This window comes from Balaenoptera borealis (assembly GCF_965194805.1).
Source record: "Balaenoptera borealis genome assembly, chromosome: 3".
Lineage (NCBI taxonomy): Eukaryota > Metazoa > Chordata > Mammalia > Artiodactyla > Balaenopteridae > Balaenoptera > Balaenoptera borealis.
In genome coordinates, this window is record NC_138866.1 from 115,485,892 (window position 1) to 115,506,462 (window position 20,571).

The 20,571-nt window shown below is 37.7% G+C and overlaps 1 protein-coding gene across 6 annotated transcripts in view; it reads left to right on the forward strand.

Moving 5' to 3' along the window:
* Nucleotides 1–20,571, forward strand: part of MAP2K5 (mitogen-activated protein kinase kinase 5) — a 263,618-nt gene that overhangs the window by 79,145 nt on the left and 163,902 nt on the right. For all 6 annotated transcript variants that reach the window (XM_082383386.1, XM_082383387.1, XM_082383388.1 and 3 more), the window contains 3 exons: nt 1,061–1,100; nt 12,697–12,765; nt 12,858–12,939. In XM_082383386.1, coding sequence (XP_082239512.1) covers nt 1,061–1,100; nt 12,697–12,765; nt 12,858–12,939 — 191 coding nt within the window. The remainder of the gene's footprint in view (nt 1–1,060; nt 1,101–12,696; nt 12,766–12,857; nt 12,940–20,571) is intronic.

A 20,571-nucleotide genomic window follows, 5' to 3' on the forward strand; every position in this document is an offset into this window, starting at 1 on the left:
GGGAATTCCTGAGAAGCTAAATTCCATTCCCTCACATCTTCCCTACCCCACTTACATCTTAACACTAACTGGGTGAGGGGAAGATCAGTTGGATCTTGGCTAATATGTAAAATCTTCTCTGGAGCAAGATTTTAGTTCTTCCAAAGTAATTCGTTTCTTTATACCTATATGGACTTGTAATAACAGTGCTTGTTTATGTTATTTGGTTTGTTTTGAAATTTTTATATAAAGCAAATTGTTTTTGGATAGTTGGTCAGAATGTGCATTCCTTGCAGTGCAAGCATACACATTTCATCTCAACACAAAAGGTCTTGATGAGATGTAATGGTATTTTATTTCTGCAAACATTATTCTCTTACTCTTTTTCATAAATGAATGTATTCATATTGCTTGATTTAAATTGTAATTATTTCACTATATCTGATCATTTGAGCTTGCCTCTGTTCTGTAGCTTTTTAAAAAAATATCGAGAGATGCCAGCTTTAGGAAAAGATGAACCTCATACTTGAGCCTTGTAACTCTATGACTTTGTACATGAATTTATATCTTAAGCCATGTGTTTTGAGATTATTTTGATGAAATGTAGGGATGTAGTTTATCTGTATATGTAACTGAGATAAAAGGGAAACCTCCCATTTTATGTGGCTCTGTACCGTGCTTAGCAGAGAGCTGTAGAAGACACCCACGCACACACAGTGACAGTATGTTGTAAGGGATCTGGAGCCAGAAGACTTGGGTTTAATGTCTAGTTCTGCCTCTTACTGACTCGTGCCATTGGGTGAACTGCTTAACTTCTCTATGCTTCAGAGTTCTGGGCTCTAAAAAGTGTATAATAATACCAGCATTACCTCAGAGGGTTATTTTAAGGTACTACATAGTGAGTCACTGTGTAAACCATTAAGCTCAATAGAAATGTAAATTACTACTGTTATTAGTGTTCTTTGAAAGTATCATATATCCCCTCGCTGAGGATGTATTCAGATTTACATTTATGTCCTTAAGCACTTGGTAGGTTGTTTAGTGATCCCAAGTGATTGTATTATTTTTTTTCTTTCCGTAGAGCATATCATGTTCCAAGTGGGAAAATATTAGCTGTAAAGGTAAGTGCTGGATAAGTTTTATGAAATTCATGAAATTTTTGATGCTCTCCCCGCCCCCAAGCCCCCTTAGCTTGAGTCACAGGTATTGTCAAAGAAGAAATGAAGTGCTTTAAGGTTTGGGTGGTGGGTGATGGAAGCTCTGGCCCTGTTGTGACATTCACGTCTTTCAGGTGCCTCCGAATGCTCAGTTGTAAGCTCCTCAAATTGTGATTCTTCTCATCATCGTCACCTACACTTCTTTCTGTGTTCCCGGCTCAGTGGCATCACTGTCTTCCTCATCTTACAGTTCAAAAACTTAGTAGTTATTCACTCCTTTCTTTCCTTCATCTGCCACATCCTGTAAGTCACCACATCCTGTCAGAAATTTCCCCTGAAATGGGTCCATGTGTAACTTTCTTTCTGTTCTCATCGCTTTGGCCTTGTATCAGGCCCACATACCTCCTACCTGGACTTTTATAATAATTTCCTCACTGTACCTTTCACTCTGCCACTGGAGTTGAGAAGGTGAATCCCCGATCTGACACCCCTCTTAGCACCCCTCTTCCCCCAGCCCCAACAGTGTACAACATAAAGCCTATGATGTCTGCCTCGCTTCTTTCCATCTTTACGGCATCCTGAGATACCCTAACACCACACCACACCCCGAATAGAGTGAAGCTGCACGTAACTCAGGGATCTTCAAGGCAACTACCTTAGATGCTCCTTACTTGTTTCCATTGTGTTCATGGTCACACCCCATCCCTGCCGTACTTCAAGATCCCAGTCCTGCCCGTGCTACTTTGGAATTAATCTCTGGCATTGGCTGCTGGTGCTTGATTTTCCCATCATTTTATCTCAGATTTCCCTAATGCAGTCTCTTGAATTGCACCTCTGACTGAAACCTTTACTACCTCAAATTAACTCCGTAGAACTCCACTTCCAAACTGGGCTCTTAGCTAACAAACTAGTCAGGCTTGCTTTGTTCCTTACTCCCCCGCAAATTGGTTAGGCACTCTACAGATAGGCCCCTGCCTACCTTTACAACCACATCCTCTGCTTTACCTGCATGTTGCTTTCTGTTATGCCCATTATCTTCTGTCTCTGGGCCCTTAATAATGAAAGCTTTTATTTTTTGAATGACTACTATATGCCAGATATTGTGCTAGACTCTATATTGCTATTATCTTTAATCCTTAAAACTATAAAGTAAGCCTATTATTTTAGATTTGAGGACACTGAGACTCAGAAAACTGAATTGTCCAAGGTCACACAGATGGAAGAGCCAAGGCCAAAATTTAAAACAAAATCCATCTGCCTCCAAAGCACATGTCTTCTGCTATACCCTGTAGCCTTTATATAAGTTATTACCGTTGCCCATCCCTTTGATTTCCATCTATCCTTTCAAGGTCCATCTCCTCCAAGATTCTTTCTTAGCTAACCATAGTGAGAATTCAGTCTCTTTCCCCAATACTTGCAGAGTATATATTTCTGTATCTTTTTATCTTATCTAGGAAACTAAGAATCAGAACACTTAAATTGCAATTGGTTGTACCTTTTAGTAAAGTTAAACCAAAACTGAAACTCAGGTCTTCAATACCACACTTAATACAGCACCAAGAATGTGTTACGAGTATTATCAAGTCTAGTTTTAACAACTCAAATAGCTTTTGGTGAGGCATTACCACAGAGCTCCTTCTTGGGATATTTTCTTTGATATTCCAGCCAAACTAGGTTCACAGAATTGTAGAACTGAAAGAGACCTTAGAGATCATCTGTCATGGCCCACATTTTAAAGAGGAGGACCCTGGAGTCCAGACAGTTTCCAGGGTAGGTACTGTAGAGGCCAGGTTCCACCTCAGTCTTCCCCTGAGTTCACTGAGTACAGCTCTGTGGTACCAGCTCGTCATTGGGTTGTTCTTGCTATTCCTTCTGAGCTCCTCTTCATTCAGAGGACACGTCCACCAACTCCAGCACTGTTTTCCTTTTTATCTAGTTATCTGTTTGTTCCTCCAATGTCAAAACTTTTAGATGGTTGTCAGTGGTGTATTTAAAGACAGTCAACTTCAGGTTATTTATTCCAGGAGAAGGGAGCACTGCTATAAATCACCCCCAAAAACTTACTATTTGGCCTTGCAAGTGCATGATAATTTTTCATAATTTCATACATTTTGAATTATGTTTAACCTAGGCTGATATTAAAATTCTTCTGCATGATTATTTAGTTGGGTGTGGCTAACAGTTGTTTCTGGAAAGGATTAAACTCAATTTTAAAGAAAGGACACATTTTAAAAAGAGCTGTTAAAGTAGAGACTTTCAATAAATGAAAACAGTAGGGCTTTACAAATATACTATTCACTAGACCTGCCCATAAAACTGAGCTACAGAGCAGGGGCTGTATTGTGTTGTATCCCTCGATTCTATAAAACCACATACTAGATGCTCAAACTGAGTTGAATGAATGAATGATTTGAGTAGATATGATTATTGTGTTTAAACTTTTTGTTTAGCCCTGAGCTTCTTGGCAGTGAAGGCAAAAACCATTTTTGCTTATATAATAGTCATATTCTAAGAGAAAGAAATGTATCATTTCTTTAAAACAGGCAGAGTTTTTTATTAAATCTTAGGAGTGTTATTTAGTTTCCAAATATTTGGGGATTTTTCCAGATATCTTTCTGTTACTGATTTCTAATTTAAATCCATTGTGGTCAGGGAACATACTTTGTATAACTGGAATTATTTTAAGTTTATTGATGTTTATTTTTTGGCCCAGAATATGACTTATCTTGGTAAATCTTCTCTGTGCACATGAAAAGAATGTATAGTCTGTTGTATAGGATGTAGGATAAATGTCAATTAGATTAAGTTGGCTGTTAGTGTTGTTCCAAATTTCTGTATCTTTACTGATTTTTTATCTACTTGTCCTATTAACAAGAAAGAAGGGTGTTGAAATCTGCAGCAACAATTGTGTATTTGTCTATTTTTTCTTGAAGTTCTATCATTTTTTTACTTCATATTTTTTGAAGATCTGTTAGGTTATTTAGGATTGTTATGTCCTCTTGATGAATTGGCCCCTTTATCATTAAGAAGTGATCTTCTTTATCCATGGTAATATTCTTTGCTCTGAAATCAACATTGTCTGATATTAATATAGCTACTCCAGCTTTACTTTGACTAGTGTTAGCATGATATAGCCTTTTACTTCTAACCTGTTGTATCTTTATATTTGGGATGGATTTGTTGTAGGCAGCATATAGTTGGGTCTTGTATTTTAATCCAGTCTGATAATCTCTGTTTTTCAATTGAGATATTTAGATCATTTACATTGCATGTGATTATTGATATGGTTAGATTTAAGTGTATCAATTTGCTCTTTGTTTTCTATTTATTCTGTCTGTATGTCCTTTTTTTAAGCAGCTGCTTTAGAGTTTATAGCATACATCTTTAATTTATCATAGTCTACCTTCAAGTAATTTTAATTTATTTTTTATGTATATATTTTTGGCTATGTTGGGTCTTCGTTGCTACGCGTGGGCTTTCTCTGGTTGCGGCGAGCGGGGCTACTCTTCATTGCCGTGCGCGGGCTTATCATTACGGTGCTTTCTCTTGTTGCGGAGCACAGGCTCTAGGCACACGGGCTTCAGTAGTTGTGGCACACAGGCTTAGTTGCTCCGCGGCATCTGGGATCTTCCTGGACCAGGGCTCGAACCCGTGTCCCCTGCATTGGCAGGCGGATTCTTAACCACTGTGCCACCAGAGAAGCCCTACCTTCAAGTAATATTGTGCCACTTTACCTATAGTGTGAGAACTTTACAATGGTATACTTTCATTTCCCTTATCCCCACCTTGGTTATCATACATTTTACTTACTCATGTTATAAACTCCAGAATACATTGTTACTGTTTTTGCTTTAGACAGTTGTCTTTTAAAGGCATTTGAAATGTAAGAAAATGTTTATATTTACTCACATTTTTTCAGTGCTCTTTATTCCCTTGTGTCGATCCAGATTTCTGTCTGGTATCATTTTCCTTCTGTCTGAAGAACTCCCATCTTTTACATTTCTTATAGTGCATGAGTGTCCTGGCAATGAATACTTTCAGCTTTTTGCATGTCTTGAAAAGTGTATATTTGACTTTAAATTTTGGAAGACATTTTTGCCAGACATAGAATTCTAGGTTAATCGTCCTTTTCTTTCAGTAGTTTAAAGATTTTGTTTCACTGTTTTCTGGCTTGCATTCATTCTTACTGTCATTTAAAATCTTTATTCCTCTGTACATTAGAACTGACGTCTTTTCTGACTGCTTTTCTCTTTTTTAACATCTTTATTGGAGTATAATTGCCTTACAATGGTGTGTTAGTTTCTGCTTTATAACAAAGTGAATCAACTATACATATACATATATCCCCATATCTCCTCCCTCTTGTGTCTCCCTCCCACCCTCCCTATCCCACCCCTCTAGGTGGTCACAAAGCACCGAGCTGATCTCCCTGTGCTTTGCAGCTGCTTCCCACTAGCTATCTATTTTACATTTGGTAGTGTGTATATGTCTGACTGCTTTTAAGATTTTTTTTATCGCTAGTCTTATGCAATTTGATTATGGTGAGGTTTTATGTAATTTTCCTCATGATTCATGTACTTAGGATTTGTTGAGATGGAAATTTGTAGATTCTTAGTTTTCATTAAATTTGGAAAAATTTTAGCCATTATTTCTTCAAGTATCCCCCCCGCCCCCCCGCAACCTTTGGGAACTTAAATTGCATTTATATTAGGTCACTTGAAGTTGTCCCATAGCAAAATGATACTCTGTTGTTTGTTTATTCTAGGCTTTTTTTTCTCTCGAACGTTTCACTTTTGGATAGTTTCTGTTGTCACATGTTCAGGTTTTTGTCCTTTCATCTGCATTGTCTAATCTGTTATTAATTTTGTTCAGTATATTTTTCATTTCAGACGTTGTACTTTTTATCCCTGGAAGTTTACATGGGTCTTTTTTACATCTTCCATGTCTCTACTTAACATGCTCCATCTTTCTTCTACCTTCTTGCATATGTGGAATATAGTTATGATAACTGAATTAATGGTCTTGCCTATTAATTCTATGATAAGTGTCATTTGGGGGTCAGTTTTGTCAGATTGCTTTTTCTCCCCATTTGGGGTTGTATTTTTTAATACCTTATAATTCTTTACTGGATGTCAGTCATATGGCATAGGCTCATTCCTGTAAATATTCTTGAGCTTTATTCTGAGATTCTGTTTAGTGAATCTGAAACAGTTTGATCCTTTCAAGACTTGCTTTTAAGCTTTATGAGATGGGACCATCCCAGTGGTTAGTCTAGAACTAATTTTCCCCAGTCAGCTGAAGCAGTAATCTTCTGAATACTTTACCCCAATGCCTTGGCAAATATAGGTTTTCCATCCTGGCTGGTGGGAACACAAACTGCGTAGTGTGAGGGTTGGAGATTGTTTCTCCTTGTTCTTTCTGGGGGTTCTTTCCCTGGCCTCAGGTAGTTTCCTGACATCCACGTGCTGGTTGTTACTCAGCTGAAGACTTCAGGGGCCGTCTGCAGCTCTCTGGAGCTGTCTCCTTTTGCTCTTCTGCCAGTGAACTCTAGCTGCCTTGGCCTCCTCAGACTCCCAGTTCTCTCAGCTTAGGGAGGTGGCTGAGCTCCCCCTGGGTTCCATGCAGGGGTCCCATGCAGGGAGGGGCCTGGAAACTCTTGTCTAGTTAGTAAGCTGAACAGTCATAGGACTCATCTTATTTGTTTTCCATCTTTAGGGATCACTGTCCTATTTTAGCTGATCTCTAATGTCTAGAAGCCTGTTGATTTTTCTGGTTTTGTTTTTTTGTTGTTGTTGTTATTTAATTTTTAGTATCTCTTCCTTTCTTGTTACCATGCAAATCCAGATGCTTGTTTTTGTCTCTTGTCAGACATGTTGACCAGCTTTTAAATTATTCTCTCAAAAGTAGAAGCTCCCATTTATTGATCATTTGTACTGTGCTAAGCACTCTACATACATTTTCCTCATTTAATGCTCACAATGACCTTTTGCAGTTACTACCATTATGGATCCTCATTTTAAGACACAGAAGCTGAGGCACAGCATAGTTAAGTAACATAGTCCCACAACTAATGTGTAATGGAACCAGGCTTTGAACTCAGGGAAGTCTTGCCTCAAGTCCATGCTCTGTACTATATTTCTGCTCGCTACCCTTGGACTTGGCTTCTTAAAGCATAGTTCTAGTCACATCTCTTCCCTTCTCAAAAGTCTTCAAAGACTCTACATTACTTCCCAAGTAAAAGCTCTGTGGAATGGAACTCCAAGATCTTCCACAATAGGTCATCAGCCTACTTTTAAAGCATTATCTTATGTGTCTGAATCCTGTGCTTCTTTTAAGTTGAACTCATTGCCTTATCTGAACCCAAGTAGTTTCTCACTTCAACACTTTTACTCATGTATTTCTTTCTAATTAGAATGCCTTCACCCATGTCTCCACCTATCAAAATACTTAACACCCTTCAAGGGTCAGCTCCAAAGCTTGCTCTTCCATTGAACTTACTTGAATAAATCCTGTCACATCTGGTATATCTATCACTCATTCACCTTCTCCTTTGAACCTCCCTAGAATTCTCTGTATGTGTCTCTTATGGGTGTTATCACATAGTGCCTTGTATTTTGCTATTAGTATACATGTACATTTCCCCTATTACACTGAAATCTCTTTGTAAGTGGGGAACAGATCTTATTTAGCTCCTTGTCTTACTCATTGATTCATGTAGAACCTTGCATATAGGGCCTAGTACAGAGCACTGAACATCTTGTAATGACTAGATGTTCAACACAAAATTAGTTGAATGACTAACTGAATAAATAAATTTTATTCTGTCATTTGTTCTTTAATTCATTCATTCATCTTTTGAAGTAACATCCTGAAAGTAGGTTCAGCTCACATACAAAATATCCCATAGTGTTCTTTGTATGGACCATTGCTCTCACTCAGAGTATTTCTTAGCTTTTTTTTTATATTAAAGGGTGAAATGAAAGGTTAAGAGTTAGAAGTGCCTTTGGTCCTTTCCTGACCCCCTCCTGACTTTTGTGTGACTTCAAGCATGTCACTTGAACCTCTCAGTGACCTCAGCTGTGAAACGGGGCTGCCTGGTGTCACAAAGGGATTGCGAAGAGCAGCAAATCACAGTCCTTGTCTAAACAGAATCACCTGCAGGGCTCTGATGCCTGCATAGAATGATGAGGGAAATTTAATTTTCCAAGTCAAATGGTCATTTGGACCCATAGTTTGAATGTCTTTGGGAGCAATTAGATGAGAGTCCTTGAAAATCTGTTACTTTTCTCTTCCTACTCAAAATATTTGTAATTTTTGTACCTGTAAATGTTCTTATTTTCTAGACTTTTTTGTCTAAACAATATTGCAATGTCTAAGCGTATTAGTGTTTACCTCTTTAGACTTCAAAGGTGGGAAAATATCATTTCAGATATTATAAAAAGAAAGTTGAATTTTGGGAAGAATAGAAGTATCTTGAATTTTTATTTTATATCACTGAGTTTAGAAAAAAATTTGCCTCAAAGAGAGTACTTTGAAAATGATACTAATGCTGTTTCAAAGATAACTATTCAATGACTGAATATGAGTATGTGTTTCTAACTAGCTTTTGGTGGGCGGCGGGGGAGGAATGTAGTTAAGCAAGACGATTGCAAACAAGTAGAGCAGAAAACAAATAAAAATACTGTTAGCCATCTTGCAAACAGAACCTTTTTATACCGTTAATGTAGTCTATAAAATCTTTAAAAGAGTAGAGCTTAATAGATTCCCCAGTATTGTATATTTTCTAATTGGGAAAAATCCATCTTCCAGGAAACTTAGCCTTGTATGTAGCATGTGCTGATTATCATTCTTTGACTGCTTTGGGTTTCTGCTGCTTTTAAACTAGCATTTAAATGGACCATTTGATTAATCATTTGTATACTGACTGTAATCCTCCCAAATTTCCTTTCTGAGTTGTACATACTGTAAAAGACAATTATGTCGCCACAGATTAAATAAGCGAATTAAAACAGAATAGCGGCTTAATTTGACCTGTGATTTTGCTCTCCTTCCCTTTAGTGGAGTGTGTGCCACTCCAGCAAATAAATGAAGTCATCCATGACAGCTTGTGATGAATTGCCGTATTTATACTGTATATTTTAATAGCCTCACACTAATTTAAATTGAGCACAGAGTAAATTATAATTCAGTCACTTGACTGCTTATATTTAACCTGACAACTCATCCTCATTTGTCCTGGAGGTGTAGTGGAGAGCAGCGGAAATGCACTCAGGTATTTCAGTTTCTCACTTAACCCTTTCTCCAGGAAATGCTTCATGTTCAAATTCTTTCCAGTTTGAAAAATTAAGCTCTTCCTAAGGAGAAAAAAAAATAATCATGAAGACTTAAGGAGTTCATGCTTTCTTTGTTCTTCAGAAAAAAAAATTAGTATTCACCATGCTTTTTGTCCAATTTTTCCATTTTAGGGTAGATTTTACTTGCCCTCTCAAGTTCCCAGAAATTACATTTTCACTTTTTTACCATTATGGAATCTCCACTATTCTGGACTACAGCAAATTCCAAGAATGATCAAGACCTATTAGGGTGCAATGGATTGGTCCCACAAATACGGTGTTACTTTCTACATGTTAGGCCAGTGTGGCAATTTTATTTATTTTGGTGTTTATGTCTTTGGTTTTAAATTCAGTTATAGAAATCAGGCAATTCATTTCCTTCCTGTCTAGAAATAGCTTCTTATTTGTAGGATTATGTTTGTAAGGAGTACTTTAATTAAGTCCCACATCACTTAATGGGCACCACTTGAGTAAGACCCTGGGCTGGGTGCTGGATATCGGGGGAGGGGACCAGAGAAAAATGCACAAGACTTAGTCGTTGCCATTCTGGGGCTTACAACCACTCTGTACTCTCTAGGCTTCTGTTTTTAGGAGATGAGGCATGAATGCTAAAGGCAGCTTGTGATAAGGGAAAAGATAAAGGATCTGATGGAGGGCTTTGGGGCTAGCTTTGTGGAGGTGGTGGTGGCATTCAAGCTGTATCTAAAGGATAGGAAAGGTTTTATGGCCAGTGACTATGGAATGGAGCAAGGAAGACACCTCAAGTGGAGGGAACAGCATGGGGGAAAGCACAGGACATGCGTGTGGACCGGTAGAAATCATCTGGTTTTACATGTAGATTGGGTTTGTGGTAAGGAGTAGTGGGAGAAGGAGCTAGAATAACAAGTTGGAGGTAGACTGTGAAAGAATTCCTTGACTGTCGTGCTAGAATTTTAACTTTATTTGAGGCCATAGGAGCCCAATTAAGGTTCTCTGTGAAGAGAATATGTTCATAGCTGGTAGTTTTGGGTTAATAACAAGGTTTTGGTTAGCCTTGTGGAATCATGTTGTTTCTTGATTGGGGGCCTGGAGGTGCAATATATCTTAGTAGTTAGTCATGCTAAACACTGGATAAACGGCATTTTTTAAACCTTATATAAGGGATTCTCAACCTTACTGTGGGTTACAAATCATCTGGGAAATTTTTTCAAAATGCAGAGATGTGGGCCCAACCCTAGAGATTCTGATTCCCTTATTCTGGAGTAAGCCCTGTGCATCAGGATTTGTTAGAAGTGTCCTTATATATTTATATAAACACCTAGATATAAAGGTAATTATAATGTGAGGCCAAGGTTGAGAACCACTGCTTTAAGGTAAATAATACCTTACTCCTTTTAGCAGAGTTTTTCAGGTTGAAAGATTCCCTGTACTTGACATAGTAGGGTGAATAGCTCTAATATTTTATGGCATAGAATTAAAACAACACTAGATGAATTAATTTTGTTGCTAAATTTTATACAGGAACAAAAATGTAAGTGAATATTGTGGCAAATGACTATTGATTGGGAGAAATGTTTAAATGCTTCTTGGCAGTTTTGCATTACACTTACAGTCTAGTTTTAGTCAGAGCTTTTATAAATAACCCTAAAGCAAACTCTTGATAGAAACTGCTATGCCTTTTTGTACTCATTTTATCCTCCCCCCAATGGATGTCAGGACTATAAAATATGTGTTTTAGAGATTATCCTTTTCTTTCCTTGCTCTATCAGCAGTTTGCAATTCAAAATTTATGTTTTTTCCTCCAGTATTGATTATATATATATGTGTGTGTGTGTGTGTGTGTGTGTATACACACACACACACACACACATATTCTGCCATTGTAATACAAAATGTGGTTCAGTGTTGGATGGTGTTTAATTAGACTATTATTGGTAATCCTGAATGTTAAGTTTTTATCTAGAAATGTCTAGAGTCAGAAACTCTGCCACAAATCTTAGAAATTATCTTCCAGTTATTTTATTATCATCACTGTCTATTTTAAGTAAAAAACAATTTCCCTTGAATTGGCTTCACAGGAAATGCTAAGTAAAATTTGAATGGTTGACGGTCTTCTTTCTTAAAAAAATAAGTGTTTGAAATAAACTAGAATTTGTTCTAGGTAAGTTTATAAATACACCATTGTACATTTCTATGTTATGAATTTGACTCAGTGGTTGATATTTTAAGGAAAACCATAAAGCCTCAGGGCATACTGGAAAGTGCATGGTCCTTGGAATCAGGGAGGGGCCCTGACATTGCTGGGCCTCATGACTCCTCAGAACCTTGGTTTCTTCCTCTAAAAGAAGGGAATTAGGGACTTCCCTAGTGGCTCAGTGGTTAAGAATCCGCCTGCCAGTGCAGGGGACATGGTTTTGAGCCCTGGTCCGGGAAGATCCCACATGCCGCAGAGCAGCTAAGCCCATGTGCCACAACTACTGAGCCCACGTGCTGCAACTGCTGAAGCCTGCTTGCCTAGAGCCCGTGCTCTGCAACAAGAGAAACCACCGCAATGAGAAGCACATGCACTGCAATGAAGAGTAGCCCCCGCTCACCACAGCTAGAGAGAGCCCGCGCACAGCAACGAAGACCCAACGCAGCCAAAATTAATTAGTTAATTAATTTTAAAAAAAGAAGGGAATTAGATGAAATCATTTCTGAGGTTCCTTCAAGCTCCAACATTTTATAACAGTTTTGGCAAAGAAAGATTACCCACCTGGAAGAATATAAAAACCTGACGTATTTTTAAAACTCCTTATTTCTCTTATAACTAAAAATCTACTTTAAATGTTATTTTTACTCATTATTCTCTCTGCTTTTGCCCAGTGTGTGAATTACAAGACAATTATTTTTTTAATGGTTTCAAGGTCATTACGATCTTCCTCTTCTCAAAATAACCAATGTGACCAAAATAGGGTGTATAAATTAAGGGTGTTATAACTTAACTGACTTTTAAAGCTGTTAATACTGACCTTTGAGACCTGGCTTTTTCTTTGATCCCATCAATCACTTCTATACCACCTCCCCCAATACAAAGTGTTAGACAGATGTGGACACAGTTTGTATTACTGGAGGTTGTGGTGGGGAGGAGAGAGGTGGAATGAATAGAGGAAACACCATATTTTTTAGTTTTTATATTTCACAATGAATATGACTATTTAATTCAAAGGTGAATAAATGTGTGAATGTTGATTCCTTTATATATTTAGGTCATACTACTAGATATTACACTGGAACTTCAGAAGCAAATTATGTCTGAATTGGAAATTCTTTATAAGGTAATTTTTTTCTTGGTCATTTTTCCTTATAAAGTATGCCTGTGGTATTGGCTTGCAGGCTATTAACTACTTTTGTCTTATTTTTGTTACAGTGTGATTCATCATATATCATAGGGTTTTATGGTGCATTTTTCGTGGAAAACAGAATTTCAATATGTACAGAATTCATGGATGGTGAGTTTTCCCTTTTATAATACTTTAAAAGTGATTTTGGGATTAGAGTGCTTTAAAACCTGGTTTTGATGTAGGTATCAAGTAGAATTAAAAATAATGAAAATATACTAATAATTACCTCCTTTATGCTCTAAAACATCTTAGTGTTAAGGGTTCGTGTTGTTAAATATTTATAGCCGAGCCATAATTTCAAGAATGTAATTTCATTTACTTTTATTGAAAATTTAAATAGAACAGATTAAATACTAGTCTAATCGGTGGTTTGATACTTGATTCTTCCATACAATGTCTTCACTTGCAAAACAGATGCTCTGTTCTTTTAATGTTTCAATAGCCAAAACAGATTTTCTTTTAAAGAAATCTATTAACGCAATGTCCTGTGTCTTTTAGAAAGAAATCAGTTCTTAATTGCAAGAAAAGAAATTTTTTTCCAACACAGCTGTTTAGCCAAGATGTGTTTAGTTTTCTTTGGACTCTAGCCCCTTCCTTCCTTCCTTTATTTTTTATTCATTTCTATTTTGATAAATCTTTTTTGATCTGAATATTTTGGCAAAATGCAAATTTCTTGGTACCCTATCAGTAAAATGATGTCATCATTGTTATTGTTTACCTATTTGAAATCAAAGCAGTCTTTAAATTTCACATATTCAATTTTTTAATGTCTAGCTCATTAAAACTCAACATTTAGGAGTTCCTTGGTGGTTCAGTGGTTAGGACTTAGTACTTTCATTGCCGTGGCCCGGGTTCAGTCCCTGGTTGGGGAACTAAGATCCTGCAAGCCAAGCGGTACGGCCAAAAAAAAACCCTCAACATTTAAAAAATATACTTAGTTCATTTGGGGGATTCTCAGTATATTAATAATACAATTAGTTCATTCCCCACAAGACTTTGTGTTTTTTTTGGCTGTGCGTGGGCTATCTCTAGTTGCAGTGAGCAGGGGCTATTCTTCATTGCGGTGCGCGGGCTTCTCATTGCGGTGGCTTCTCTGGTTGCGGAGCATGGGCTCTAGGCTCATGGGCTTCAGTAGTTGTGGCTCACGGGCTCTAGGTGCGCAGGCTTCAGTAGTTGTGGCACACGGGCTTAGTTGCTCCGCAGAATGTGGGATCTTCCTGGACCAGGGCTCGAACCCGTGTCCTCTGCATTGGCAGGCGGATTCTTAACCACTGCACCACCAGGAAAGCCCCCCACAAGACTTTTTAATGGGCCATCATTGATACCTTTTTACTATAATAATGTGTTCTAAATTAGTTATAGTAGATGTCAAGAATTAAAAGTCTTACAAACATATGGGAAGTATGACAATTAGTATTCAAGGAGACTGACTAGAAAAAGTGGGTTCATAGAGCCAGTACATGTCATTACTTTATGACTTTTCATCATCCTTTTTTGAATCCTCAATTTTTGTTACATTAAAAAATGTATTTATTAAGATGGTATGTTCAAATACCATAAAATTCGTCCTTCTAATGTGTACAGTTCAGTGGTTTTTAGTATATTCACAAGATTGTGTAACCATCACCACTAATTCCAAAACATTTTTATCACCCTGGAAACAAATTCCCTACCCATTAGTAGTCACTCCATATACCCTCTTCCGTCTAGTCCCTGGCAACCATTAATCTACTTTCTGTCTCTATGGATTTCCCTATTTTGGACATTTTAGATAAGTGGAATCGTACAGTATGTGGCCTTTGTGTCTGGCTTCTTTCACTTAGCATGATGTTCTCAGGGTTCACCGATGTTGTAAAATTTATCAGTACTTCATTACTTTTTATGACTGCATAATAGTCCATTGTATAGATCACCACATTTTCTTTACTCATTCATCAGTGATGGGCATTTGTGATGTTTCCATTTTTTGGCTATTGTGAATGATGCTGCTATGTACTTTTGTGTACAAGTTTTTTGTGGACATATGTTTTCACTTCTCTTGAGTATGTCAGTAGGAGTAGAATTGCTGGGTCGTATGGTAGCTCTATGTTTAACACTGCCAAACTGTTCCATTCCATTTTACACCAGTTTGCATTCAGTTTGCTAAACTTGTTCCTTAAACTCTAATAGGTTTTTATAGATTCCTTAGGGTTTTCCATATAGAAGATCATGTCATTTGAAAATAGAGGTAGTGTTACATCTTCTTTTCCATTTTGGATGTCTTTTTTTCTTTTTCTTGCTTAATTACCCTGGCTAAAACTTTCAGGACAGTGGTTTTTTGTTTTGTTTTTTTAAAATTTTTTTTAAAAATATTTATTTATTTATTTTTTGGCTGCATTGGGTCTTAGTTGCAGCACCCAGGATCCTTCGTCGCGGCACGTGGGCTCTTTGTTGCAGTGCACAGGCTTCTCTCTAGTTGTGGCACGCAGGGTCATTAGTTGCAGCACAAGGGCTCTCTAGTCATGGCGCGCAGGCTTAATTGCCCCGCGGCATGTGAGATCTTAGTTCCCTGACCAGGGATTGCACCAGTGTCCCCTGCATTGCAAGACGGATTCTTAACCACTGGACCACCAGGGAGGTCCCTCAGTACAGTGTTGAATAGAAGTAGTGAGAGTAGACATCCTTCTTTTGCTCCTTAGAAGGGAAGCTTTCCGTCTTTCACCATTAAGTATGATGTTAGCTTTGGGTTTTTGGTAGATGTCATTTATCAAGTTTGTTGAGTATTTTTATCATAAATTGGCATTAGATTTTGTCAAGTGCTTTTTTTGTCTATTGAAATGATCATGTGTTTTTTTGTCCTTTATTCCATACTTACAGTGTATTACATGAATAGATTTTTGCATATTGAATCAGTCCTGTATAATCCTTTTTATATGTTGCTGGATTCAATTTGCTAGTATTTTGTTGAGGATTTTTACATCCATATTCTTAAGTGATATTGGTTTGTAGTTTTCTTTTCTTGTAATGTCATTGTGTGAGTTTGATATCAGGATAATTCTGTCCTCAAAGAACGAGTTGGACAGTGTTCCCTCCTCTTCTGCTTTTTTTGGAAGAGTTTGTGAAAGATTGATGTTAATTCTTCTTAAAACGTTTGGTATAATTCACCGGTGAAGCCATCTGGTCCTGGGGTTTTCTTTGTGAGTAGTTTTTGTGGTCAGGTGGCATTTGTTGTCTATCATTAGGAGAAGTCCAAGCACTGCTGCCCACTGCATCTTGGTATTGGAGTTGCCAAGAAAAACAGAGTACAATCAAGCACTGGATTAAACAATGCTTTACTCACATAAAAAAAAAAAGAGAGCAAGATCAGCTTTAGAAGTGGGTGTCAGTTCCCAGTGGCCAACAGCAGGTCCCTCCTGGCAGTCTGTGCAGGGCACTTGGCCTGCACATACCCATCTGTGTTGCAGCAAAAGTACCCCCCACCCTGCCCTACTCCCCTGGAGTCAGAAATACTGAAAGCTGGAGGTATGCCTAAGGTCCATTGATGCACATGCTTAGTCAGGACAAAGGAGTACACATTGAGCCTAAAACAGGGAAAGATATTCCAAAACAAGGAGATAAACCCAGCACAGGTTGTGTGGCCTCTTTATCTCTTGGTAAGCAAGTGTTCCAGCCCCAAGGCCCATTCTTATGTGGCCAAGTAGGATTAGCAAGACTGTGTGCATAAGACTGTCTTTCCCAAAAGTTTTTCAAAAACTCTGGTATAATACAGATATAATTTACCATATTAGCCATTTTTAAGTGTGTAGTTCAGCAGCATTAAGTGCATTCACATTACCATGCAACCACCACCGTCCATCTCCAGAACTCTTTTCAGCTTGCGAAACTGAAACCCCATACCCATTAAGCCATAACTCTCCTTTGCCTCCTACTCCCAACCCCTGGTAGCAAATATGCTACTTTCTGTCTGTATGAGTTGAGCTACTCTGGATACCTCAGCTAAGTGAACTTGCACAGTATTTGTCTTTTTGGGACTGGCTTGTTTCACTTTTCATAATGTCCTCAAGATTTACCCATGTTGTAGCATATGTCAGAATTTACTTTCTTTTTAAGATTAATATTGTGAGTAGTTTTTTAAATTACCAACCAGTATCTTTATTAGTTATAGTTTTAGGTTTATTCAGAATTTCTATTTCTTCTTGAGTCAGTTTTGGTACTTTGTGGCTTTCTAGAAGTTTGTTCATTTCATCTAGATTATCTAATTTGTTGGTAAACAATTATTCCTAGTATTCCTTTGTAATCATTTTTATTTTGGTAAAGTCAGTGTTAATGTTCTCTCTTTCATTCCAGATTTTATTAATTTGAGTCTTATCCCTTTTTCTCTTGGTCAGGGTAGCTAAAAGTTGATCAGTTTCTTTGTCTTTTTCAAAAACCAACTCTTGATTTCTTTGATGTTTCTCTTTTGTTTTTCTATTGTGTTAGATCTCTGGTCTGATACTTATTAATTTCTACTAGCTCTGTTTTTAGTTTGCTCCTCTTTTTCTGTATTTTTAAGCTGTGAAGTTAGGATATTGATTTGAGATCTTTCTTATTTAATGTAGGCGTTTGCAGGTATACATGTCCCTCTAAGCACCTCTTTAGCTGCACTCTAGAAGTTTTGATATGTTGTTTTTTTCATTTTCATTTATCTCGAAGTGTTTTCTAATTCCCCACAAAGATAATCCCTGTGATTTCTCTTTTGACCCATTTTTATTTAGGAGTGTGTCATTTTCCACATTGAATTTGTCTTTCTGTTGCTGATTTCTAATATTCCTTAGAGGTCAGAGAACATGCTTTGTATGATTTCAGTCCTTTTAAATTTATTGAGATTTGTTTTATGCCCTAAAATATTGTCTGTCCTGGAGCATGTTCCATGTGCACCTGAGAAAAATGTATTCTGCTGTTGTTGGGTGGAGTGTTATTTTTTTTTTTTTAAACATCTTTATTGAAGTATAATTGCTTTACAATGGTGTGTTAGTTTCTGCTTTATAACAAAGTGAATCAGTTATACATATACATATGTTCCCATATCTCTTCCCTCTTGCATCTCCCTCCCTCCCACCCTCCCTATTCCACCCCTCTAGGTGGTCACAAAGCACCGAGCTGATCTCCCTGTGCTATGCAGCTGCTTCCCACTAGCTAGCTATTTTATATTTGGTAGTGTATGTATGTCCATGACACTGGGTGGAGTGTTCTTGAGATGTCTGTCAGGACTAATTGGTTTATGGAGTTAAGCATTTTATTTCCTTGTTAATCTTTAGTGCAAATTGTTCTATCTACTGTTGAAAGTGGGTATTGAAATGGGGTATTTTTTTGGTTGTCTCTTTCTCCCTTCAGTTTTGTCAGTTTATGCATCACATATTTTGGCATTCTGTTGTTAGGTGCGTGTATGTTTGTAATTGTTATATCATCTTGATGAATTGGCTGTTTTATCATTATAAAATGTGTTTCTTTGTCTCTAGTCACAGCATTTGCCTAAGAGTCTATTTTGTCTAATTTAGTATAGTCATTCCGGTTCCCTGTCGATTACTGTTTGCTTGTTATGTCTTTTGCCATTGTTTATTTTCAACCTATTTGCACTTTGAAAGTGCATTACCTGTGGGCAGCATAGAGTTGGATAATTTTTTTATCCATTCTGTCAGTCTCTCATTCAGTTAGAGTGTTTAATTCATTTACATTTAATGTAATTAATGACAAGCTAGAATTTATATCTGCCATTTTACTACTTGTTTTCTTTAAGTCTTTTATGTTCTTCTGTTCCTTCATTACTGCTTTCTTTTATATTAAATAGATATTTTCTAATGTACTGTTTAAATTATCTTGTGGTTTCTTTTACTGTATTTTTAAGATGTATGTTTGGTTTCCCTAGAGATTACAGTTATCATCTTAACTTATTCAGATTAATATCAACAACTTAGCAGATTAATATCAACTTCCTTTCAGTAGCGTACAAAAGCTTTGCTCCAGACTTTATTTTATATATCTGTGTGTGTGTATATATATATATATACACAGAGAGAGAGAGAGATAGTGAGAGAAGGATTTGTATATATGTGTGTATATATATGTATATGTATGTATATGTGTATGTTTGGGAGGGTGTGTAATTTGCCTCTTTATTGATAGCCTGTATTTGGGAAGACATCATCCTCATACTTTAGTTCCTTACAGACGGTTTCCTTTAGTTATATGGATGTATATTAACATAGCTGACTAAAGATTTTTTTTCCAGTAAGTCCAACATCTGAGCTTTTTTAGGGACAGTTTCTGTTAATTGCTTTTGTTCCTGTGTATGGGTCATACCTTTTTGTTTCTTTACATGTCTCTTTTATTGTTGAAAACTGGATATTTTAAATTATATAATGTGTTAACTCTAGAAATCAGATTCTCCCTCATCCCCAGGGTTTGTTTTTGTTGGATATGTTTGTTTAGTGACGTTTCAGAATAGTTTACAGAATAGTAAACTATTCTGTAGTGTTTCTGTCTCCAGTGTATAGCCACTGAAGCCTCTTTCAGTTAGCTTACTGGTCAACTAATGATTAGACAGAGATTTCCTTAAATGCCTGGGGCTAATAAGTCTCACAGTCTTTGCTGAAGGGTTCTGAGTGTGTTGGGGCACACCTTCAGTACTCTCCCACTCTCAGAGAGGGATAAGTCTAGTACTCTCCCACCAGTTGATAACTCTGCCTTCGTCTTTGCTTCCTGCTTGTGCTGAGCCTCATGTTCAGCCCAAGGTGACTGCTGAAAGCCTCCTCCAGGCCTTCCTGAGCATGCACATGGCCTTGTGCATGCATATATCCTAGATTCCCAAGAATATGTTGCAGCTTTTCAAAGCTTCTATTTTTTCTTTTTCCAATAAATCTATTTATTTATTTATTTATTTTTGGCTGCGTTGGGTCTTCGTTACTGCGCACGGGCTTTCTCTAGTTGTGGCGAGCGGGGGTTACTCTTTGTTGCAGTGCGCGGGCTTCTCCTTGCGGTAGCTTCTGTTGTTGCAGTGGCTTCTGTTGAAGCACGGGCTCTAGGCGTGCGGGCTTCAGGAGTTGTGGCACTCAGGCTCAATAGTTGTGGCTTGCAGGCTCTAGAGCGCAGGCTCAGTAGCCTTGGCGCACGGGCTTAGTTGCTCCACGGCATGTGGGATCTTCCCAGACCAGGGCTCGAACCCGTGTCCCCTGCATTGGCAGGCAGAGTATTAACCACTGCGCCACCAGGGAAGTCCCTCAAAGCCTCTATTGACATCTCATTCCCCAGGTTTTCCTTTTAAGACTTTTGGTTAGCCTATTGTTTACCTAAACCGTTATCCACCACCTCAGTAAGTTACAGAGTTAATTGATTGCTTCTAATTGTTTCCAGTAAATGCCCCTAAGGAAAAGGTTTTTTGTATAAGGTGTAAATAAAGACAGCATTGCAAGTGGGGTCTTCCAGGGAACCCCCAAACAGGTCAGAAGTGAAACTCCTATGAGAATGTGGATATGAAGGAGCACCAACTCAGTTCTGCCTGTGCAGTGGCTATCAGGCTGCTGGAGTTTACTGTGATGGCAGGCTGCTGGTTTTCAAGGCTGCACTGAAGCTGGAGATCAGGCAGTGGGAATAGGGCAAGTAAAAATGCCACAAAGCTTGCTTTTCTTACCAAGATTCAAGCGTTGTCCTGAATAAACAGTTTTGGGGTGCTACAATCCTTTGGCTAATTTCAAGAGTTCTGAAAAAGTTGATTCTGACAATTTT